This window comes from Pseudonaja textilis, chromosome 11 (genome assembly GCF_049901715.1).
Source record: "Pseudonaja textilis isolate UNSWEBS1 chromosome 11, rPseTex1.2, whole genome shotgun sequence".
Classification (NCBI taxonomy): domain Eukaryota; kingdom Metazoa; phylum Chordata; class Lepidosauria; order Squamata; family Elapidae; genus Pseudonaja; species Pseudonaja textilis.
Genome location: NC_142000.1, coordinates 908,305 through 927,615, shown reverse-complemented (window position 1 = coordinate 927,615; position 19,311 = coordinate 908,305). Strand labels below are relative to the sequence as shown.

At 47.9% G+C, this 19,311-nt stretch overlaps 1 protein-coding gene across 2 annotated transcripts in view; it reads right to left on the bottom strand.

Moving 5' to 3' along the window:
- The window catches only part of FHOD1 (formin homology 2 domain containing 1), a 34,645-nt gene extending 16,529 nt beyond the window's left edge, over positions 1-18,116 (bottom strand). For both annotated transcript variants that reach the window (XM_087940276.1, XM_026714348.2), the window contains exons 1-5: positions 16,596-18,116; positions 13,930-14,036; positions 12,889-12,953; positions 382-449; positions 136-241 (exon numbers count right to left, since the gene is read on the bottom strand). In XM_087940276.1, the coding sequence (XP_087796402.1) occupies positions 136-241; positions 382-449; positions 12,889-12,953; positions 13,930-14,036; positions 16,596-17,204 (955 nt within the window). In that variant the 5' untranslated portion in view covers positions 17,205-18,116. The remainder of the gene's footprint in view (positions 1-135; positions 242-381; positions 450-12,888; positions 12,954-13,929; positions 14,037-16,595) is intronic.
- Between the last annotated feature and the right edge of the window lie 1,195 nt (positions 18,117-19,311).

The following is a 19,311-nucleotide window of genomic DNA, read 5'->3' as shown; positions in this document are numbered from 1 at the left end:
TTCTGGCCCCCTTCCCCCAATCTAGCCCAGATCCTCCCTCGGTGGGAGGCAGTGAGGTGGAAAGAGGGGCGAGGGGAGCACTCCCTGGCCTGGCCACCCGCTGGGCCACTTCAGCTACCCAGGCAGGCGCCTTACCCCGCAAGATGTAGTTCTGGTAGTTCTGGTCGGCTTCGGCTCCCACCGAGACGAGGCACGTCAGCCCTTCGGAGTTCACAAACTCCGGCACCAGGTCCTTGTCCTCCTGCAGCCCAAAGGCAGAGCCTGAAAGACCCCCCTGAGGCCCCCGGAAGCTCCCCCTCCCCTGGGCTGGGCTGTCCCGTTCCTTGGCCAAGGCCCCGGCCGGGCTCTGGGAGAGGAGCGGGGACTCTGGCAGGGCCTCACCTGGAAAAGCTGCTTGAGGGAGAAAAGGGAACGCCTCAGCTCCGGGCCCTTGGAACAGTACAGCTTCTCTGGGGGAGAGAAATAGGTCAGCCCCTGGACTCCTCCCACTTGCACCCCACCAAGGCCTCAGGGAGCCCATGCCGCAGCCGAAGGGGTCCCTGGCCAGGGGGGCTAGAAGCGGGACAGGGCTCTTCTCCTTGCGGATGCTCAAGGGGCAGCCCTGCAGAAATCAGCTGAAGACAAGCTGGCTCTCTGGTCAGGGGAATGCTGGACAAGCAGCTGCCTCTTCGGAAGAAGGCGCCTTCCTTTGATCAGGGGTTGCCTTCCTCTGAAGAGGCAACGGCTAACCCAACATTTCCCTGGCCAGAGAGCCAACTTGTCTCCGGCCAGTTTCGGCAGGGCTGCCCCTTGAAAATACCAGGGGACCAGGGAGCAAAAAATAGCGTTGATTTAAGTTAACCAAGGCACAACCAGCACAATTCCCTCTGAGGCTGTTGGCCTTCAAGATTTTCTTCCTTTGCTTTGCATCTTTCGGCTGTCGTAAGTAATGGGGGGAGGAGGGGGGGCGTGGTTAGGCTTCTATCCTATGCTATGCGCAGCTGCAACTCTTTATCAATATATGTCAAGGTCAACAGACAGAGGCCTCATCACCACCTGGAGATGCCCACATGATGCTATATCCAACTTTTTATTTGGTGGACAAATTAAACTATTGTGGGTAGGAACGTTGCCATCACTTTGTATAGGTGATTTACGCGCCCATTTTCTCAGATTCAGAATTCTTTTGTTGCTACCACTGGACTTCCAGTAAAAGATATCTTTTCTCTAATTAATGGAGTCTAAGTATTTCTTTCTTGGATTTTGAATGGAGGATGCATTTGGCCATTCTAGAGAATTGGGGTCCCCTGGGTTCTACCCGAAGGCAAGCCAGCTAAGGGCCAAGTTTAACTGTCTGCACGTGGATGATTTGGAAGCCGAGCTGATGCCCTGGAAGCTTCGTCCTTCAAGGCTAGTGGACAGGGGAGGGCGGGGCTTGAGCAGCAGCGGAAAGACGCTTGTCTCAGAGCTCTGAGGAAAACGCCGATACCCCCGGAGTGGACCCCCACCGTCCTGGAGAGACGGTAAGTGAAAGGAGCACATCCTGTTGATCCCAGGGATGTCGGAAAGTCCCTGGTTGATCCAGGAAAGTTCCTACAATCCGGCAGTGGTTGGGAAGCAGCCATTAATCTTGAGCCGCTAAGAAGCTGTGCCAGCCTCTGAACGGAAGAAGAAGAGAAAGAAGAAAGTGTGTCAGTCTGGGTGAGAAATTCCTACTTAAAAAAAAAAATAGGTAGAGGAGTACACCAAGAGAAAGATTTATTAAAGAAAGAAAGAAAACAAAAAAAAATAAGGCAGCAGCGAACGGCGAGTACTGTCAACTCTAGTTGGACTCTTTATTTTTAACACAAAAAAGGGAATACTTTGTTTGCTTCTTTGCTTTGAATAGCTGGACTGGACTGAACTTAAAATCAAGAAGAAATAGAACTTTTTTTTGTTATTTAGTTTAAAATTTCTTAAGTACTTTTTTTATCCTTTGGCTTTCCTTCACTTTCAGTAGAGATAGGTGTAACCCTAAGGAAAGCTAAGCAATACTGCCATCTAGAGGTCACAGGGGAAAAACAACACACTTTAAAGATTAAGCTATTTTGACTACAGAGAAGGGGAGAAATTTAATAAGCCAGCACTGAAAACAGGTGCTGCTCTTATAAAGCTGGTACACAATTTGAAAGTTGAACGAGATAAAGAAAAAGACAGAGAAAGAACACTGTAACCTTGGTAATATATATGCTTTGGTGTTTGGCTTTCTGGACTGATTGAATGTTACACTGAGATTCTGGTTCACTTAGTGACATGGATTTATAAATTACAGCTAGTGTCTTTTCTTTTTTTCTTTTTGTTTTCTTTTTGTTTGGTGCTTATTTTTATTTCTGCTGGAGCGTATGTTGGATTTGTTTTTTCCTTTATTTTCCTCTTCTTTGGGCTTGTTTTATTTTTTGGCCCAGTTTCTAATTGTGGATTAATTTTGGAATGTTCATTTTCTTTTTCTCTACTCTTTCCCCCCCGCCTTTTTTCCTAACAAGTGGATTAACAATTGGATATTGTTTTTTTCTAAACAAGTGGATTAATATTTTGAATTTCATATATTTTTACTACATTTTTTTCTATTGGATCTATAGTCTCCTTTTCTGTTATTGGATTCTCTAACTACCTAATAACTAATAACATCATTATTTTTGGGTTTGTTCCTCTTTTTTCTTGGATAAAATTGGATTAAGGTAGAGAAGAACCTGAAGATTTATGTTTACTTTTCCTTGGGCTTTTGTGAATGGATTATAATTTGATTTGATATGAGTAAAAGAATTCCTACTGGATTATCAATTCCTACTTCCTCATCCCTGAGCCCAGCTGGTCAACGATCAATTACAATGATATTTCGGCAGGAGAAAGATAAAAGAAAAGGAGACTTCTATGCAAGAAATAAAACCAATGTTTCAAGTAGTACAAGACCAAGGGAAGCGTACAGATGATAGAATGGAAAAGTTGGAGGAAAGGATGGAGAAGATGAAAGGAGATATACAACAGGTCTTAACGATATATGGAGAAAAAATACAGAAGATGGAAGAAAGAGGTGATAAAACAGATAAGAAAGTAGGAGAAATAGATAATAGATTGACAATGGTTGAAAAGGAAAAAAGGGAAAGATTCAATATTCTGAGATGGAAAAGGCTGGTTTCTACTTAAGATTTCAGAACATTGAGGAAGAAAAAGGAGAAAATCTTAAAGAAATTATGACAGAAATATTAGCAGAACCATTGGAGATGACTAAAGAAAAAATGATTGATGGAATGGATGAAATATACCGAGTATTCACTAGATATGCGGTAAGAAATAAATTACCCAGAGAAGTACATGTGAGATTTACCAAGAAAACAATAAGCACAGAGATACTGCAGAAGGCAAGAGATGACTTATTGAAGTACAAAGGAAAAAACATTATAGCCTTGAAACAAATACCAAGGAAATTGAGAGATTTAAGAAAAGAATACCAATTTTTTGTCTAAGATATTAATTAAAAAAAAAACTATAGATGGCTGATTCCGGAAGGTCTGACATTCATCTGGCGAGAACAAAGACACAGAATAGATTCAGTGGAAAGTGCAGAATTATTCTGCAATGAATACTTAGGAGGAACAGAAGATGAGAGAGCAAGAGAAGAGGAACTCAAAATATGAGCAGAAATGGACATGGAGAAGAAACAGAGAGGAGACAGGAGGAGGGAGCAGTAGGTGGCCAAATGATAACTAAAGAACCAAGAGAACAAAGAACAACAAGAGCAATAAAGCCTACTTATAAAGTTTAAACAATGGAAGAGGAAACGAAATTGATTTATATAAATATAAATGGACTAAATTCGGCTATTAAAAGGAAAAAGATGTTTCATAAATTAGGAAAATTAAACATGGATATAATCTCCCTACAAGAAGTGTATATTAGAAGACAACATGCACATTTGTTGAATTGTCCTAGAATTGGGAATATATTTACATCATTGGCACAACAAAGTAAAAGAGGAGTTGTTTTATACATTAGAAATACAATTAAAGCTAAGCAAATTTATACAGATGAAGAAGGAAGAATATTGATGGCTGAAATAAGATAATAATTTAAAAGTATTTTTAATTGCAATTTATGCTCCCAATAATCAGCAAGACCAATTTTATAAGAAGTTACACAATAAAATAATTGAACTGGAATACGATAAGACATGCATCTTTGGAGACTTTAATGCAATTGTAAATACAGAACTGGACTATAAAACACAGAAAACAAACAAGAAAAATAGAAAAATATTACTCAAATCTTTTTTTAAGATGGTGGAGGAGCTGAGTATTAAAGATATATGGAGAGAATTGAATAGCAAAAATAGACAATTTACATTTTACTCAAATATACATCTATCATGGTCAAGAACAGATATGATTTGGATGTCAACAGATTTAATACCTAATATTCAGGAAGCAAATATTGATACAAATATATGGGCCAATCACAACCCAATAAGGATTAAATGGAAGGGACAAAAAAAAAGGCTAAGATGGACTTTGAATAATTTAATTTTAAAAGAAAAAGAATGTATTAATAACCTGGAAAAAGAATTGTTTTTCTTTTTTAAAGAAAATAAATTAGGAGAAACTTCATTGCAAAATGTATGGGACACTATAAAATTATATATCAGAGGTATGATTATAACCTATACAAGAAGAAGGAACATTAAAAAGAGACAAGCACAACAAATTCTAGAACAAGAACATAAGAAATTGGAGAAGGATTTACAAAAATATCCACAGCACAAAAATATAAAAAAACCAAATGGATATAATTAAACACAAAATTGGACTAATGGAAAAAGAAGAACTGGTGCAAAAGATTAGAGGGGCTAAACAGAATTATTTTGAAAATGCAAATAAACCAGGTAGATAGCTAGCATATAAACTGAAGAAAGAAAAAGAATAAAAAAAGAACACCACAATTAATAGATGAAAATGGCACGTTGTGTTATGAAAATGAAGAGAAGAAAAAAAATAGAGGTACTATGAGAAACTATATGAACAAGAGGAAATATTAGAAAACAAAGTACAGCAATATTTACAAGAAGCAGAATTACCGAGAATACCAGAAAATGAGAAAACAACAATGATGGAACTGACAGAAGCAATAAATAGACAAACTACTGGGAAAGCTCCCGGACCAGACGGGCTACCAGCTGAATTCTATAAGACAATACAGGAAGTAATCTCTATTACAGTGTTGGAAGAATTGAATGAGGTTCTGACAAAAAACAAAGAAACCGGATTCATGTACAGAGGCATATGTTACACTTATACCAAAAGAAGACACTGACCCACGACAAATAAAAATTTATAGACCAATATCTCTGCTAAATGCCAATTATAAAATATTTGTTTCAATAATAGCAGAAAGACTAAAAAGATATTTAAATCATTTTATACACTCAGATCAAAATGGATTTCTACCCAAGAGACAAATAAAAAATAATATGAGGATAATATTGAATACTCTGGAATACTATGAAACTCACTCAGAGAAACAAAGGGAATTAGCGTTTTTCAATGCACAGAAAGCGTTTGATAATGTGAATTCACAATTTATGTTGATGCAATTGGAGAAGATGGGTTTTGGAGATAAGTTTACTAAAGCACTAAGGCGATATATAACAAGCAAACAACAAGAGTAATGATAAATGGAGAATTGACAGAAAATTTTAACATTCAAAAAGGAACCAGACAAGGCTGTCCATTATCCCCGTTATTGTTTGTATTGACTTTGGAAGTTTTGAATAGAAATATTAGGAAAAATGAAGAAATAAAGGGAACGAAAATAAAAAAGGAAGAATATAAATTACAAGCTTTCGCAGATGATTTTGTTTTTATATTGGAAGAACCATTGGAAACAGGCCCTAAATTGATTAGAGAAATAGAGGAGTTTGGCAAAGTAGCAGGATTGAAAATAAACAAAGAAAAAACAAAAATCTTGGGGAAAAACATGACAGAAAAATGAAAGAAAAGATTAATGGACAAATTAAATATTCAAATTACAAAAAGTGAAATATTTAGGGATACAAATGACAGCTAGATGTGGAACACTTAAAGAAGATAATTATGAGAGATTACTACAATAGATTGCGATAGACTTGGAAAAAATGGAAAAACCTATAACTAGCTTTAATAGGTAGAATAGGTAGAATTAAAATGAACACATTGCCAAAAATATTACACTTATTCCAGACGATTCCAATAAGATTGAAAAAAAATACTTTGAAGATCTAAATAAAATGATGCTGACATTCATTTGGCAGGGGAAAAAGACAAGAATCAAGATAAAACTACTGCAGGACGCAAGGGTGAGAGGGGGTTTTGGACTACCCAACTGGGAACTGTATTAACAGGCAACAATATTGATGTGGGTGAAGGAATGGATTCTACTGAAAAATGTCAGATTATTATTAACGCGAGAAGGGCATGATTTACAATTGGGCTGGCATGCATTTTTAGGGTATAAAGAAAGTAAGGTACATGGGTATTTTAGGAGACACTACAGTAGGGATGCTTTATTTACAGTATAGGAAAAAATAAGAAATTATCACTATATGAAAATATCAGTCTGGTTATCAACATTAGAAGCTTTTACATATCCACAGATTTTTAAAAAGGAACACGTTACTAGATATGAAGAAATTTTAAATGAAAAGGGTGAACTCAGAACAAAGCAAGAATTAGAGTTACAAGGGATAAAAATGAATTGGTATTTGTATTTGCAAATACATACGAAGTATGAGAAAGATATTAAGATGGCTGGGTTTTATAAGGAATTGACTGAACTGGATAAAATCCTAACAGGCACTGAAAAGAAGTTGATTAAAAATTATAGGGTTACTTACTAGGAGTGAAATTAGAGGAAGAACAAGTTAAAGAATCAATGATTGCGTGGGGGGAAAACTTTGGATATGGAATAGACTTGGATAAATGGCAGATACTATGGTCTAGAAACTATAAATTAACTATGTCAACAGCCTATAAAGATAATTTGTATAAGATGTTTCACAGGTGGCACTTACCCCCAATAAGAACTGCCAAGATGTTTAAAGATAAGTCAGTGGTGCTGGAAACATCAGAAGTTACCAGGATCATACTACCATATGTGGTGGACATGCACAAAAGCTAAAAAGTATTGGACTAGAATATATACGTGGCTGGAGAAAATGATGAATCAACCTATAGAATTAAAACCAGAGACATTTTTATTGGGAATTTTGCCTAAGGGTTATAACAAAGAGTTAAACTACTTGATTATCAATGTATTAATAGCAGCCAGGACTGTATTTGCACAAAATTGGAAAAATGAGAAAATTCCGATGGATGGGGAAATAATTAAGAAAATAATGGAAGGTGCAGAAATGAGTAGATTGACAATGGCAATTAGAGAACAAGAGGAAAAAGATTATTATAAAATTTGCAATTTATTTTATGAATGGTTAGATAGAAGAGTAAGAAATTGAAATATGTAACAACAGTATAATATATATTGCTGATAATTGAATGAGTTAGACAGAGTAAGAAAATGAATATGAAATATATTATTGAAAGTCAATAAATATTAAGGTTAATACAGTAAGTATATATGTGATATAAAATACTGATTAGAAGGATTATAAACATATATAAGTAAAATATGTATGATAATGGTGTTACGTGCATAAAGAAATGTGTACCCAACTGACACACTGGTGAATAGAAAGGTTTTATTTGTTTTTCTTGTTGTTATAAAAATAAAAAATTTATTAAAAAAAAAACAGCTGGTGGATAGATGGGCCCCATTATTGCTTGCTCCATGGGGGTCACCTGAGTCAAGGGGGTCATTAAAGAGGGATTTGGTTACTTCCTTGAGCAGAACACCTGGTAATGCTCCGCCTAAAGATAAGCCACCATTTTCTCTTTAAAAGGCAAAGATGCACAGGGAATCTTCAACTTGCGACCACAGTTGGGCCCAGAATGTCCGTCCCTAAGCGCAAAGTCTTTCAGTGAAGAACCCCCAATTTCATGGAGATCTCGTAACCCCAGGGCACGGCCACTGCCATTCAGTGCAGCTGGAGGAGGGTGCCCTAGCGACTGGGGGGGGGGGGTCGGTTATGCTGAGATCGTGGGTGAAGCCCCACGGGTACGGGATCCCCCCTGCCCAGGCTGGCTCTTATGCACTTGGGATGGGGGCACTGCCAGGTGGGGAGTCTGGGCGGGCAGAGTTAGGGGGCAACAGGAACACTTACGGGAAGCCGTTACGGTGGGAGGGGAGGAAGCTTCCCTCAGGCCCAGCTGCTCTCGCCCCAGGCTGGAAGGAGCCCTGGCTGACCTTCCTGGCATCGTTCTGAACCAACCCCTCCCAACCCCCAAACCCTAGGACTTGGAGGGGGCACCTGGGCCTGGCATCCCAACCAGCGAGGTCCGTTCCTTGACTTTGTGAAAGATAAAACCTACTTATTAAGGCTTCTTCAACAAATCACAGAACCTGCCTAGGTCATACAAGACTCTAGACTCCTCACAGGAACACCTAAAAGGTAAGTTAAAACCAACCCTTCCCCACTCAGGTGCCAGGCCAAGCAACCCCCCCGGGCTCAACCCCTCCTGGCCCAATATGGGTGGGAAGAGGCAGGTCTTAGCTCCTGGAAGGCTAAGGGGGGGGGGGTCCCTCAATCTTCAGTAGCAGGCTGCCCCACAGGGCTGAGCCGGCCGTAAGAAGGCAGGGCCTTGGGGGCAACATTTATGGGAGGGGTCTGGAGCCCACCCACCCGGCAGCCTGCTGCGTGCTGGGTAGAGCTTCAAAGGCACCTTGAGAGGCAATCTGGGGGGGAACTGGGAATCAGTGCAGCTCAGGCCGCAAGAGGCTTCTGGGGTGAGCCAGAATTGGGGTGCTGCCACTAGGCCAGCTGTAACTTCAGGCTGGTCTCCAAGGACAACTCCACCTCCAGCATGTTGCAGTAACCCAAACAGGAGGTGACTCAGCAGAAACAACCAGATGCCCCTTCCGGGCAGAGTTGGGGGAGACGCTAGAACTCCCTTTTTCCTGCTGGCCTCCTCCAGCCACCAAATGGGTGCAATCACGGGACCATTTCTCTCCCGGAAACTCAGCAGCCCAACTGGGCTGCAGAAGATGAGCAGGAGTGTTTCCACCATGGCTGGTACATAACTGGGCCAGCTTTGATCCTCACAATCCTGGGTTGCCACCCTCTGGCGCCTCACAGGCCAGGGAGGTGCGCTCTCCCCTTTGAGCAGGGAAAGCACCTGCCAGTCCTGGCTTTGCACAAGCCCAGCAGCCCAGGTGAGGCGACACCCTTCCCAGGTGCAGGAGAGGCCCAGAGGTGGGGGAGAGGAGGGGCAGCAGACCCTCAAGGATCACCTCCCCCCAAAAAAAAAAAAACGCTGGTGGGGCAGCTCTGCAGGACTCTGGGGATCCCTGGGTCCACGGATAGCTTGAGGCAGACCCCAAAGCACAGGCCGAATGGATATGGCAGAGCTGAGCCCAGAGCACCGTCCTCAGCTGAAGGATCCCCAAGAGAGACCACCCAGTGGATTCCCACTCCCTGGCGCAGTGCCAGCACTCCACGTGTGAACTGATGGCGGCCTGTGGAGCCCAGCCCTGGCCCGGAAGGACTCCTGCCCGAAGAAGAACCGCCCAGCCTGCCTCCCTTCCTCTTCCAGCTCTCGCAGCCCCAGCCTGGCTTGGCCTCCCCGGGAGGAGCTGATGCAGGGGGTGGGGTGGGGTTGGGGGGGCTGCCTCAGTGGAAATGCGGCTTCCAGGAAGCAGGAAGGAAAGGCAGGCAGGAGAAGCCAGAGGGCCTGGGGGGGGCGGGGGGGGCTGCTCCCTACAGGCCCCAAAGGCAGACAATTGTGCCGCCCTTTGATCCTCAGCGCCCCCCCCTTCCCTGATCCCCAAATAGCCACAGATCCCCCCAAGCCCCACCCCAAAGCTGAGAAAGGAGGAGCAGACACCCCCACCAACCCCCGGCTTCCAGAGTGGCTCTCCAGGTGACTGTCCCGGCTGGCTCAAGGGGGTGATGGGGAAGGTCTGGGCAGGGGCAGCATAGACTGTCTAGAAGGAATTACACAGACACGCACGCACGCACACGCACACACAGAATTGCAGAAGCTTTTATGAACTAAGAGCCCTTTCTGCCAAGGTGTGAAGACAAAGAACCCAGCATTTTGCTGCCACTGAACCCCAACATTTGCACGGGGCTCCCCACTTTTCTTCTTCCTGCAGCCCCCTTTTCCCAGTGCCTTGGGTCCCAAACCCACAAACAGCCCAGAGAGGGAGCAGCCGCTCTGCCTCCTGGGACCAGCCTGGCCAGGGTGCAGACCGAGAGTGCGGCCCCACCTGGAGGGGCCCAGGGAAGACCCTGACTGGGCAGGGCAAGAGTCGGAGCTGGGAATGGCTCCTCTGGATGGCAGGGGCAGCGCACGATGCCTCTCTCCTCTCTCCCAGCAGCCCCGGCCTTGGAGGGGACTCCTTCTTTGCTATTCACATCCTTCATTCAGTTACCCGTCCGCTTCCTTCTTCAAAGGTGGCTCCAGATAGCGCATCCCGAAGCTAACAGGCTAAAAATAGCCACAGCTGCCCAGCGCTGAGAGAGTCTCGCCAGCAGCAGCTGCTGCCTTGGTGCTTCCAGACTGCAGACGCCGAAGCCTCCCCCACCCCGCGGGTTCAGCCAGTCCTCCCCACTGTGGGGTCACCTCAGGACGTCCCCTTGGGTGGCTTCCCTTCCCCCCTGTGCCGGGCCATCCGCTCTCCTGCTAGCCTGACGTGGCCCTCGGGATGGGGGCCCCTCCCCCCGCATTTCTGCCACCCTGCGCCCGAGACCCAGGAACCTTCCTTGGAAAGTTGGCATGAACACCGTCCCGGGAGAGTAAACGCTAGCCCTCCCGAATCTTCAAGCGCCCGGAAATGGATAAACTAACTAGGGAGCTAAAAGGGAAAGCTGACACGGAATACAATGCAATATGGGGAAGATGGCGCGTCTGGATTGACAATAGACATAAGAATAGAAAAGGTAACTAAAGACCGTATGTAATAGTTATGAGGGTGTGGAAGTGGTGTGTATTGAAAGATTGGATAGATAGGATGCATAAATGCACATATATACTGTCACAGTATTGTTCAAATAGTAATGGTATTACGTATAAACAGAAAAACCCGATAAAGTGTTGCCAAAAAAAGAAAGAACATAGTAATAGAAAGTTGGCGTGTGGGCGGCCAGGCCTGCACAGGCTGGCTTAGGAGGGAAGAGCAGAGAAGGAGAGGGGGGGAGCCCCCAGCCCCAAGGTCAAGGGTCATGGCAGGGAAGTGGTTCTGCTGACAGCTGCACTTTGTCTGAAGACACCCCCCCCCCCCCGCCCTTCTCAGGGACAGAAACCGCAGGGCAAAAGCAGAGCAAGACCAAAGCTTAACTCGGAAGGGTGCGAAGCAGCGTGAAGACCGTTTCCCTTTCCTCAAGCATTCACGGGTGAAATCCCAGACTAACAATACGTACTTAAAAGCCAAAAAGCCCCACCGGAGTCATCATCACACAATCCAGCCTCTAAACCTGGTAGCACAGCGGGACCTCGGGGCTGCTCTAATCCCCGGGATGCTCCAAACAGGCCTGGAGGGGACCCTGATGCGCCTCTGGCATCTCGGACGCATGGACAGACGGACACAATCCAGGGAGGGCTCCCATCTTCCCGACGCAGCTGCAGGTGCTCAAAGGCCTGATGGTTGTGACCAGGCCTTGAACTAACCGCTGGCAGAGCAGAGGGGCAGGATGGCCACCCCCGTTCCTCAGACAAGGGCCACCGTCCCGGGAGGAGCCCCGGGCGGCGCTCAGCCCCTGCTCAGAGGCAACGATGGCAAACCCCGGAGCCCCCCTCCAGCCGGTCCCTCGTCTCCCCAGCCCAGACTTTACAGCCTGCTGAGGGGGCCTCCAGCGCATCCCCAGCGGAGAGATGGGCCTCGTCTGCAGGCGACCGGTAGATCCTCTAAGTGTTTATACTATCCTTCAGGATCAGCACCTGCTCCGCTTGACAAGGGGCTTTCTCTTGAAATCTCCTTTGCTGGGCTAAGAAACCATTCTGTCTCATTCTACGGCGGGCAGAAGGAGCGGCCCCAAGGAAAAACCACCCCCAGCACTGGCCCGATAAACAGGGCTCCAGCTGGGCCAAGCAGCCAGTTTGAGAAGGCAACTGAGCCCCCCTCCACACAAAGGGAGCGGGGAGCACATTCAGACTTGCAAGAGGCTGCTCACAATGACAGGAGTCCTGACCTTCTTCCCCTGGTCTGCCTCGTGGACTGACGCCCACCACTGACCACCCAGGGAAGCTCCCAAACCAGAAGCCTGCAGCTGATGCTCTGGAAGGAAACCAGCAGCCCGCCAGATTCCCTGCTCTCCTCAATGCCTTCCCTGGTGGCCACCTGGGGCAAAGAGGCCCCTTTTTGGTGCTCCTGGATTGTCCATGAAGGCATCTGAATCCAAACCCAAGCGGGGAAGGGAGGGAGGGAGGGAGGGAGGGAGGGAGGGGGGCTCCATTTCGCCGCCTTTCTTGCTGCTTTCTACTCCACCTCTGCTTCTCCCTCACCCACCACATCCCCCCCCGCCACCCCAGTGGTACAGAGCTGTTGCTCGCTCACCCTCCAGGTTGCTTCTTCCTCCCGTTCTCCCATGCCACCATTCCTCACCCTGGATTCGTACCAGTTCTTCCTGCACCATTGTCTGCCAATTGCTTCCCCATTAATCCCAAGGCAGAGATCGGTCTTTCCTACAGCAACTGTCACAGGGTTCACGTTTCCACCAAGATCACCAACATGACTGAAACTGGCCCTCCAGAGCAGCCCTTCCACAACCCAGGCCCCGGCGGGACTCACCAATGATGGCATGCACTCGGACTGAGAGCTGCGTGCGCAGGAGCAGGATTGGCCGCCTCCCTTTGCTGCAACAAGAGGAAACCAAGTAAGGAAACCAGTCAGGACCAAGAACACCCCCCAACACACACACACACACACACACACACACACACACACACACACAGGGCCTGCCATCTGCTTCAACAAAAGGCAGCGTCCAGAAAACATTGCATGCAACTCCTCTGCTGCATGAAATGTGTGGGTGCCGGTCTGCATCCGGGTCCAATTCAAGGTGTTGGTTGTAACCTATAAAGCCCAGGTGGTATGGGGACGGGCTACCTATAGAACAGGCTTCATCTCATCACATCAGGACCTCTCACCTGGCCTGGTAGGAAAGGCCGGTTGCAGATCCCGTCAGCCAAAGGATTCGGACGGAGGGTCCAGGAAGAGGGCCGTCTTGGCCATTTGCCCCCATCTGGGGGGATATCTTGCCCCCCAGAAGCGAGGCAGCCCCCCTCTCTTGAAAGGAGAGCCTGGAGCCCAGGGGAACACACAGCCACAAGGCTGGTTAGCACATGGAAACGCCCTTCCCTCCTTTTAATTCATTTTTAACATGATTTTTAATTCATTCTTGCCTCTTCTCAAGTTTTTAAACCCTGTTTTTGTATTTGAATATTTTATTTGTGCAACAACCAGAGTCCCCCCTTGAGGAAGTTGGGCAGTTTAAAAATCTGATCAACAAACCACCCAAGTAAAAATAGAAGGGTGCCCAGCAAATGCCAGGCCTTCCCCTGCAGCCAGCAACTGGGGCCAGGGAGGAAAAAGGAGCTGCAGGTGTGGGCACCGTGCACGATGAACCGAGCCTCCTCGTGGACCGGCAAGCACATGGCGCCTGCTTGCCTCACGTACATGGAGTGTGACTTCTGACACTGAGAGGTGTCAAATTGGGAGGAGCTTCTCCTTCCAGATCAGAACTGCCAGATGCGGTGGCCTGAAGTGCACAGGAGGGAAGTTTTCCAGTGCAAAAGGCGCTAAACCCCCCCTCCCCCCGCAGGGATTCACCTGATGTCTTCATAGAATGCCTCCAGATCGTCCTTCTGCTCCAGCAGTGAAAGCTCCAGGTCCAAGTAGTATCCGGAAGGCAGCACTTGCAAGGCGCAGTCCTCCAGCTGCAAGAGGCACATCTGGATGTTAGCCAAGCACGGAGCGTCTGTTCTGGGATCCCTCCTGGCCCCTCTCCCAGCACGGGCAAAGGCGGTGCCTGCATTGGCACCTAACCCTGGCTCCTTTGGGGGCAGGGCCAGATCCCGCCCTCACCTCCACCTGTTCAGGTGCAGGACCAATCCCAGGCCATCAGATGCCCTTTAAGGAGGGTGAGAGCCCCCTGCCCATCCAGCTGGAGCTGCTCAGAAGGGAGGAGCCAGGAGACCCCACCAGATCCCCAGGTCCAGCCTGGCCCCTGCCTGCTTTCCTCTTTTTGTGTCCGTTTCAGAAAAGCAGATGTGGGATTGGAAGGAGAATTTCTTCCCAGCACTGAAGAAAGAAGAACCAGGGCCTGCAAGCAGGGAGGCAGGAGTTTGCAGGCACCCGTCCAGACTCAGGGAGAAGCCTCCAGCTCAGGCAGGGCTCCAGAGACCCGGAGGATGGATTTGCCCCCAGCTCTTACCCAAAAGCTTCTGTGGCCCCTAAGAACCTCCTGGTCTGGCCACAAAACAGGGCCCCAGGGGGCAAAGGGAAGAGCAATGAAAAGGGCAGGCTTCCTCTGCCTGCCTTACATGAAAGAAAAGCTGAGGAAGTGGGGAGAAAGTCCCCTAAAGGAGGAAAATCCCAAACTTCCAAAGAGGAGAAGAGCCTTCAGAATAAATCCTGTGGCAGACAAGGGAAGTCAGAACTGGAAAGCCCTGGGCACCAAGGAGAAGGGACAACTCAGCCTGACTTCAAGGTCAAGAAAGAAAAAAAGACAAGGACAAGGAGAGGAATAAAGAGATCGAATGGAAATTTACAACCAAAGGAAGAACACTTGAGGAGCCAAAAAAAAGTGAAGTTAAAAGTTGGAAAGACTGCTCTGAAATCTTTTCCATCTTTAGAAAGAGGAGGTGACTCTGCTGGAAAGGGAGGAAAAGAGGCACCAAACCACCTGCTGAACAGGAAAGCATTAATTAGCACGATCCCTCGATTGCTCTTCTGGAAACCTTTGCAGATAACAAACCTGCTGACTATAACAAATTTAGAGACAGGATCAGTCAGAAGAGAAGGACAGCGGGACGTAAATGGGTGCTCCCCCCATGTCTCCAATACCATGAATATGTTACTGTGTAATAATGGCAGAACTGGAGATGATGATGTCAGGAAGCTAAAAACTGTAGACTTGAGATATGCAGCCACTTCCATTTAGTTAGTAGAAAGGAAATAAGACTTGTGAAAGTAAAAAATGGGAAGCAGAACAAGCCAAATTAACGTAAAGTATTTTAAAAAGTAGAGCTAAATATCAACAGGCATATTCAGTTATCTGAAAGTTTATGAGAAAGAGATGGAAATGGCACACAACTTGAATAAGAAGGAATGGAGAATGCGGTAGAAAAATGAAGAAGATATTAGTCTTAGAGAAAAACCTATGCAGAATCGTGGATGTTTTATTCATACATATAAAATATTTTGTCCAAGTTTCAATAAAAATGGAAGTATCTGAATGCAGCCAAGTTCAGACTAAAGCAATGATCTTTCTGGCTCTGAAAGGCCAGCTATGAAAATGGGGCACTAAGAGTGACCAAAAGGAAGGCAATAGCAAGACGCTTCCGAATTATGTATTTTGCGGCAGCTGCTAAGAACGTGGGATCTGCAAGCGGTCCTCCATCGAATGCCCTGCCTGCTCTCCAAGACGGGAGGACAAAGCACGCAAAAGCTGAAGCATGTCAAGGAATGGACGATGGGCTAGGAGAAAAACAATCAGGCTTGGCAAGATTGAGGGAAGTTGGAAGAGATGCCAATGAATAAGCCAGATGGGCAGCCTCCAAGATTAATGGAGGGGCTCAAGTGGGACTGAAGAGGGCAAGCAGTGGGCCATGTGACCACAAGGAGCTCAGCCCACTCCGAGTAGCTCTGGCTAAGCCTGCCTGCCTGCCTGCCTGCTCTGGCCTTCTGATGGGTAGGCTAGCCGCCTGCAGGTAGGTAAATGCCACAAACAGGTGTGCGCCACAGCCTTGTCGTCACACAGGTCAGATGTCGGGCCTGCATGATCCGCCCTATCCTGCGCATCTGGCGAGCCCAGAGAAACGCCGCCTTTGGCCAGGGCTCCTCTGCCCGTTTCACGGAAGCCCCGGGCAGGCCGCTGGCGCTCCGTCCCCGTCCCCGGGGCCCAACGCTTCTTCCTCGGCGCTTCGGCTGCATATCACTCCCCTGCCCAAAGCCAGCGGGCAGCGATAAGAGCCGCCCTGCGGGCCCCGCGGCGGAAAGGCCTCTTTCCTGTTTGTGCCCGGCTGTTTTTAGCAACAGGCGCAGAAGGTCGCGGCCCGGAGCGCGTCACCCGAGCCGCTCAGAATAGAAGCCGCCCCAGCCAGCCAGCCAGCCCGCCCGCCCGCCCGCCCGCCCGGGGCCGCTGCCCGGCTCAGCTCGCGCGGCTCCTTTGGGCCCTCCGAGGGGCCGGCCCCGACCCGCCGAGGGGCCAACCGAGAGGCAACCCCGGGCCGCCTTCCCACGCGGCCTCCCCCGCCACCCCCCGAGGCGCTCACCCGCAGCGGCGCGCCCAGCAGGCGGAGGAAGGCGGGCACCTGGGCGGCCAGCGGCAACGCCTCGGCCACGGGCGAGCTGGGCGGGCGGCGCGGCTCGGGGAAGGAGGCGCAGCAGAAGGGGTCCCCGTCCTCCAGGTACTGCAGGCGGCACTGAACGACGCCCGGCGGCTCCGGCTCGGCCATGGTGGTGGGGCGGCGGCGGCGGCTCTGCGGCGCTCTCCCCGGACGGACAGAGCTGCGCCGGCGGGGCGCGCGGGCGGGCGGCGCTGGCCTGGGATTGGCGAGGCGGAGCTTCCAGGGCGGGGACCCACGAAGACCCCCAGCGGCGGCGGTTGATGCCCTGCGCGCTTCCTTTCTTGAAGGCCCTGAAGGTTGTGGAAGGCGGCGGCGGCGGCGCTCCGGTCTGCGCCCTCCAGCCCAGCAGAGGAAGCCGCCCTCCGGACCCTGGACCGGGAAGGCCAACGTGGCCCTCTGACCTCGAGGCCTGGGTGGGGGAGGCGCTGGCCCCAACTCCGGCGTCCTGGGGGTGGGGACTCCGGACTCGGCCCCACCGAGGGAAGGCTCAGCACAGTCCGAGGACGCGGGTCTCCTTTTGCCCAGCGGGCGCATCGGCCCCTCTTTCCCAGCTTCCGTCCCTCCGATGGGCTGCTTCAACGGTCAGCCACATCAGAAACTCCGCTTTAGCAGAAGTGGAAAAGAATTAAAAGGAAAAAATGGTCGCTTGGCATTTGATACTCCCTTTAGGCCACGTTTTGTACCTTTTTTTCTACTGCCACATTACCCCAATAAATTAGAGGTGGCTATTTTTTAAAATATTTTGAAATTAAAATTTATTCAAGACGGTACAAAAATGAAGCCAACTTCTGAGGAAGCAGCCTGGTCTAGTGGTTAAGACACTAATTGGTTCCCAATTGGGCTCAGAGCCTGATGCCCAGCCAGTGAAGAGCACCAGACACGAGGGGCAGTTTTTCTTTCCTTGAAGCGCCCCAAGAAAAGGGTCCTGGCTAAAAATGCCAAGGAACCTGGAACAATAGAATTAAGAATGCTGAAACGTTTTCATAAAAGCAGAAGATGGGGTATATAAAACCAATACTCTAATAAACGTTTTAGTAACGATCTAACAATTGACCTCCCGATTCCTAAGCCTTGGCTAATGGATGTTCCAGGACTTGTCTAATACACCTGTTTGCTGCAGGTCATCCCTGTTCTGGCTGAGCTATGCAGGATGTCTTAACTCCTCGTTGCTGTTATCACTTCTTTAACCACCTAGGACTGGTACAATTGTTACACGTGCATATTCTCTGTGAGTTCTTGCCAGACAGACTCCACAATTACAGACATCCCAGTTTTCTTTCAAGTGCATATGCTTCCTTTTAGCAACCCACCAGACCAAGTTAGAAACCAGGAGACTGAGTTCGAGTCCAGCCCAGGGCATGAAACTTGGCTGAGTGTCTTTGGGCCAATCACTTTCTCAGCCCAAATAGGAGGAGGAAAGAATGTTAGGTAACGATGCCTTGGGTTATTTATAAAAACAATAAAGGATAAACATAAAAAAAATAAAAAGTACCAAGTATTTAAAACGTGGCCCACTCAGTCAGGGTGTGAAGCCTACCCGAAAGTTGCAGGGCAGGCTGGGCTCAGTGGCACGGAAGGAAACCAGGCGTTCCTCAGGGAAGTAGAGGGGGGTGCACAGAAGTTGTGCTCTTCAGAGACACACACATCCTCCAGTTGTTGCCAAGCAGCACAACTACAAGCCACTTTCCTCCTCAGAGTGATGCTGGGCTCGCAGACTCACATGTTCTTGCACCGCTCCAAGATATTTCTGGCTTCAGGTCTCCACATCAGTTGGAATCGGATCGGGGGTTCCCGCAGGATCGCTGGGTCTGCTGAGCCAGAAGCGTCTGAGTGGGGCTGTCTGTGGGCGCCCAGGACCTTGGCCCAGTCCCTGCAGATGCAGCAGATGAGAAAGGCTTTCAGGAACCAGGCGGAGTCCCCCCTGTAGCAGGGCAGAATCAGAGCTCCAGGGGGCTCACCGGCCATCATTTCCCCGTGGACAGCCAGTGAGACACTTCCGTGGACACTTCCATGCTGTAGAGCGTACAGTGATTGCACCAACTTGACCAGATGGGCTGGTAGCCCCAGGTCTTGTAGGGCTCTCCATAGCATCTCATGATCAAGGCTTTCATGTAATTGGTGAAGCACATGAAAACCATTAGATATTCACGAGATTTTTTAAAAAAAACATTGATTAAATTGTTAAAACATTGGACACGGTGTGATCGTCCTGACGTTGATTTTGCCACACATACTATAGTATATGATACATATCTTACATACATTTATACATTTATAAAGTTAACTTATCTCCATAGTCTTATCCATCATATTCCATTGTGCTTATTTACATAACCTCAATTATCCATTCTACAAATCCTATTCATTTTTTGTTCTGGGTCCCTCCTTTCTGTTCCCACCATTGGTAAAATTTATTTCACCAGATTTTTCCATGACCAGCACAGATTTGCAATATGGTCCCAGGCCATGTGGAGCAATCTTTAGCGTCGGCCTTTTTTGGCAGTGGAATGAACACTGGGCATTTCCAATCCTGTGGCCGTATGTGTTGGTTTCCCAGATTTTCTGGCATAGATCTCTACTGACTGCAAGGGTTTAGGGGTCTCGGTAATTCTGCAGCAATGATGTCAACCCCTGGAGTCTT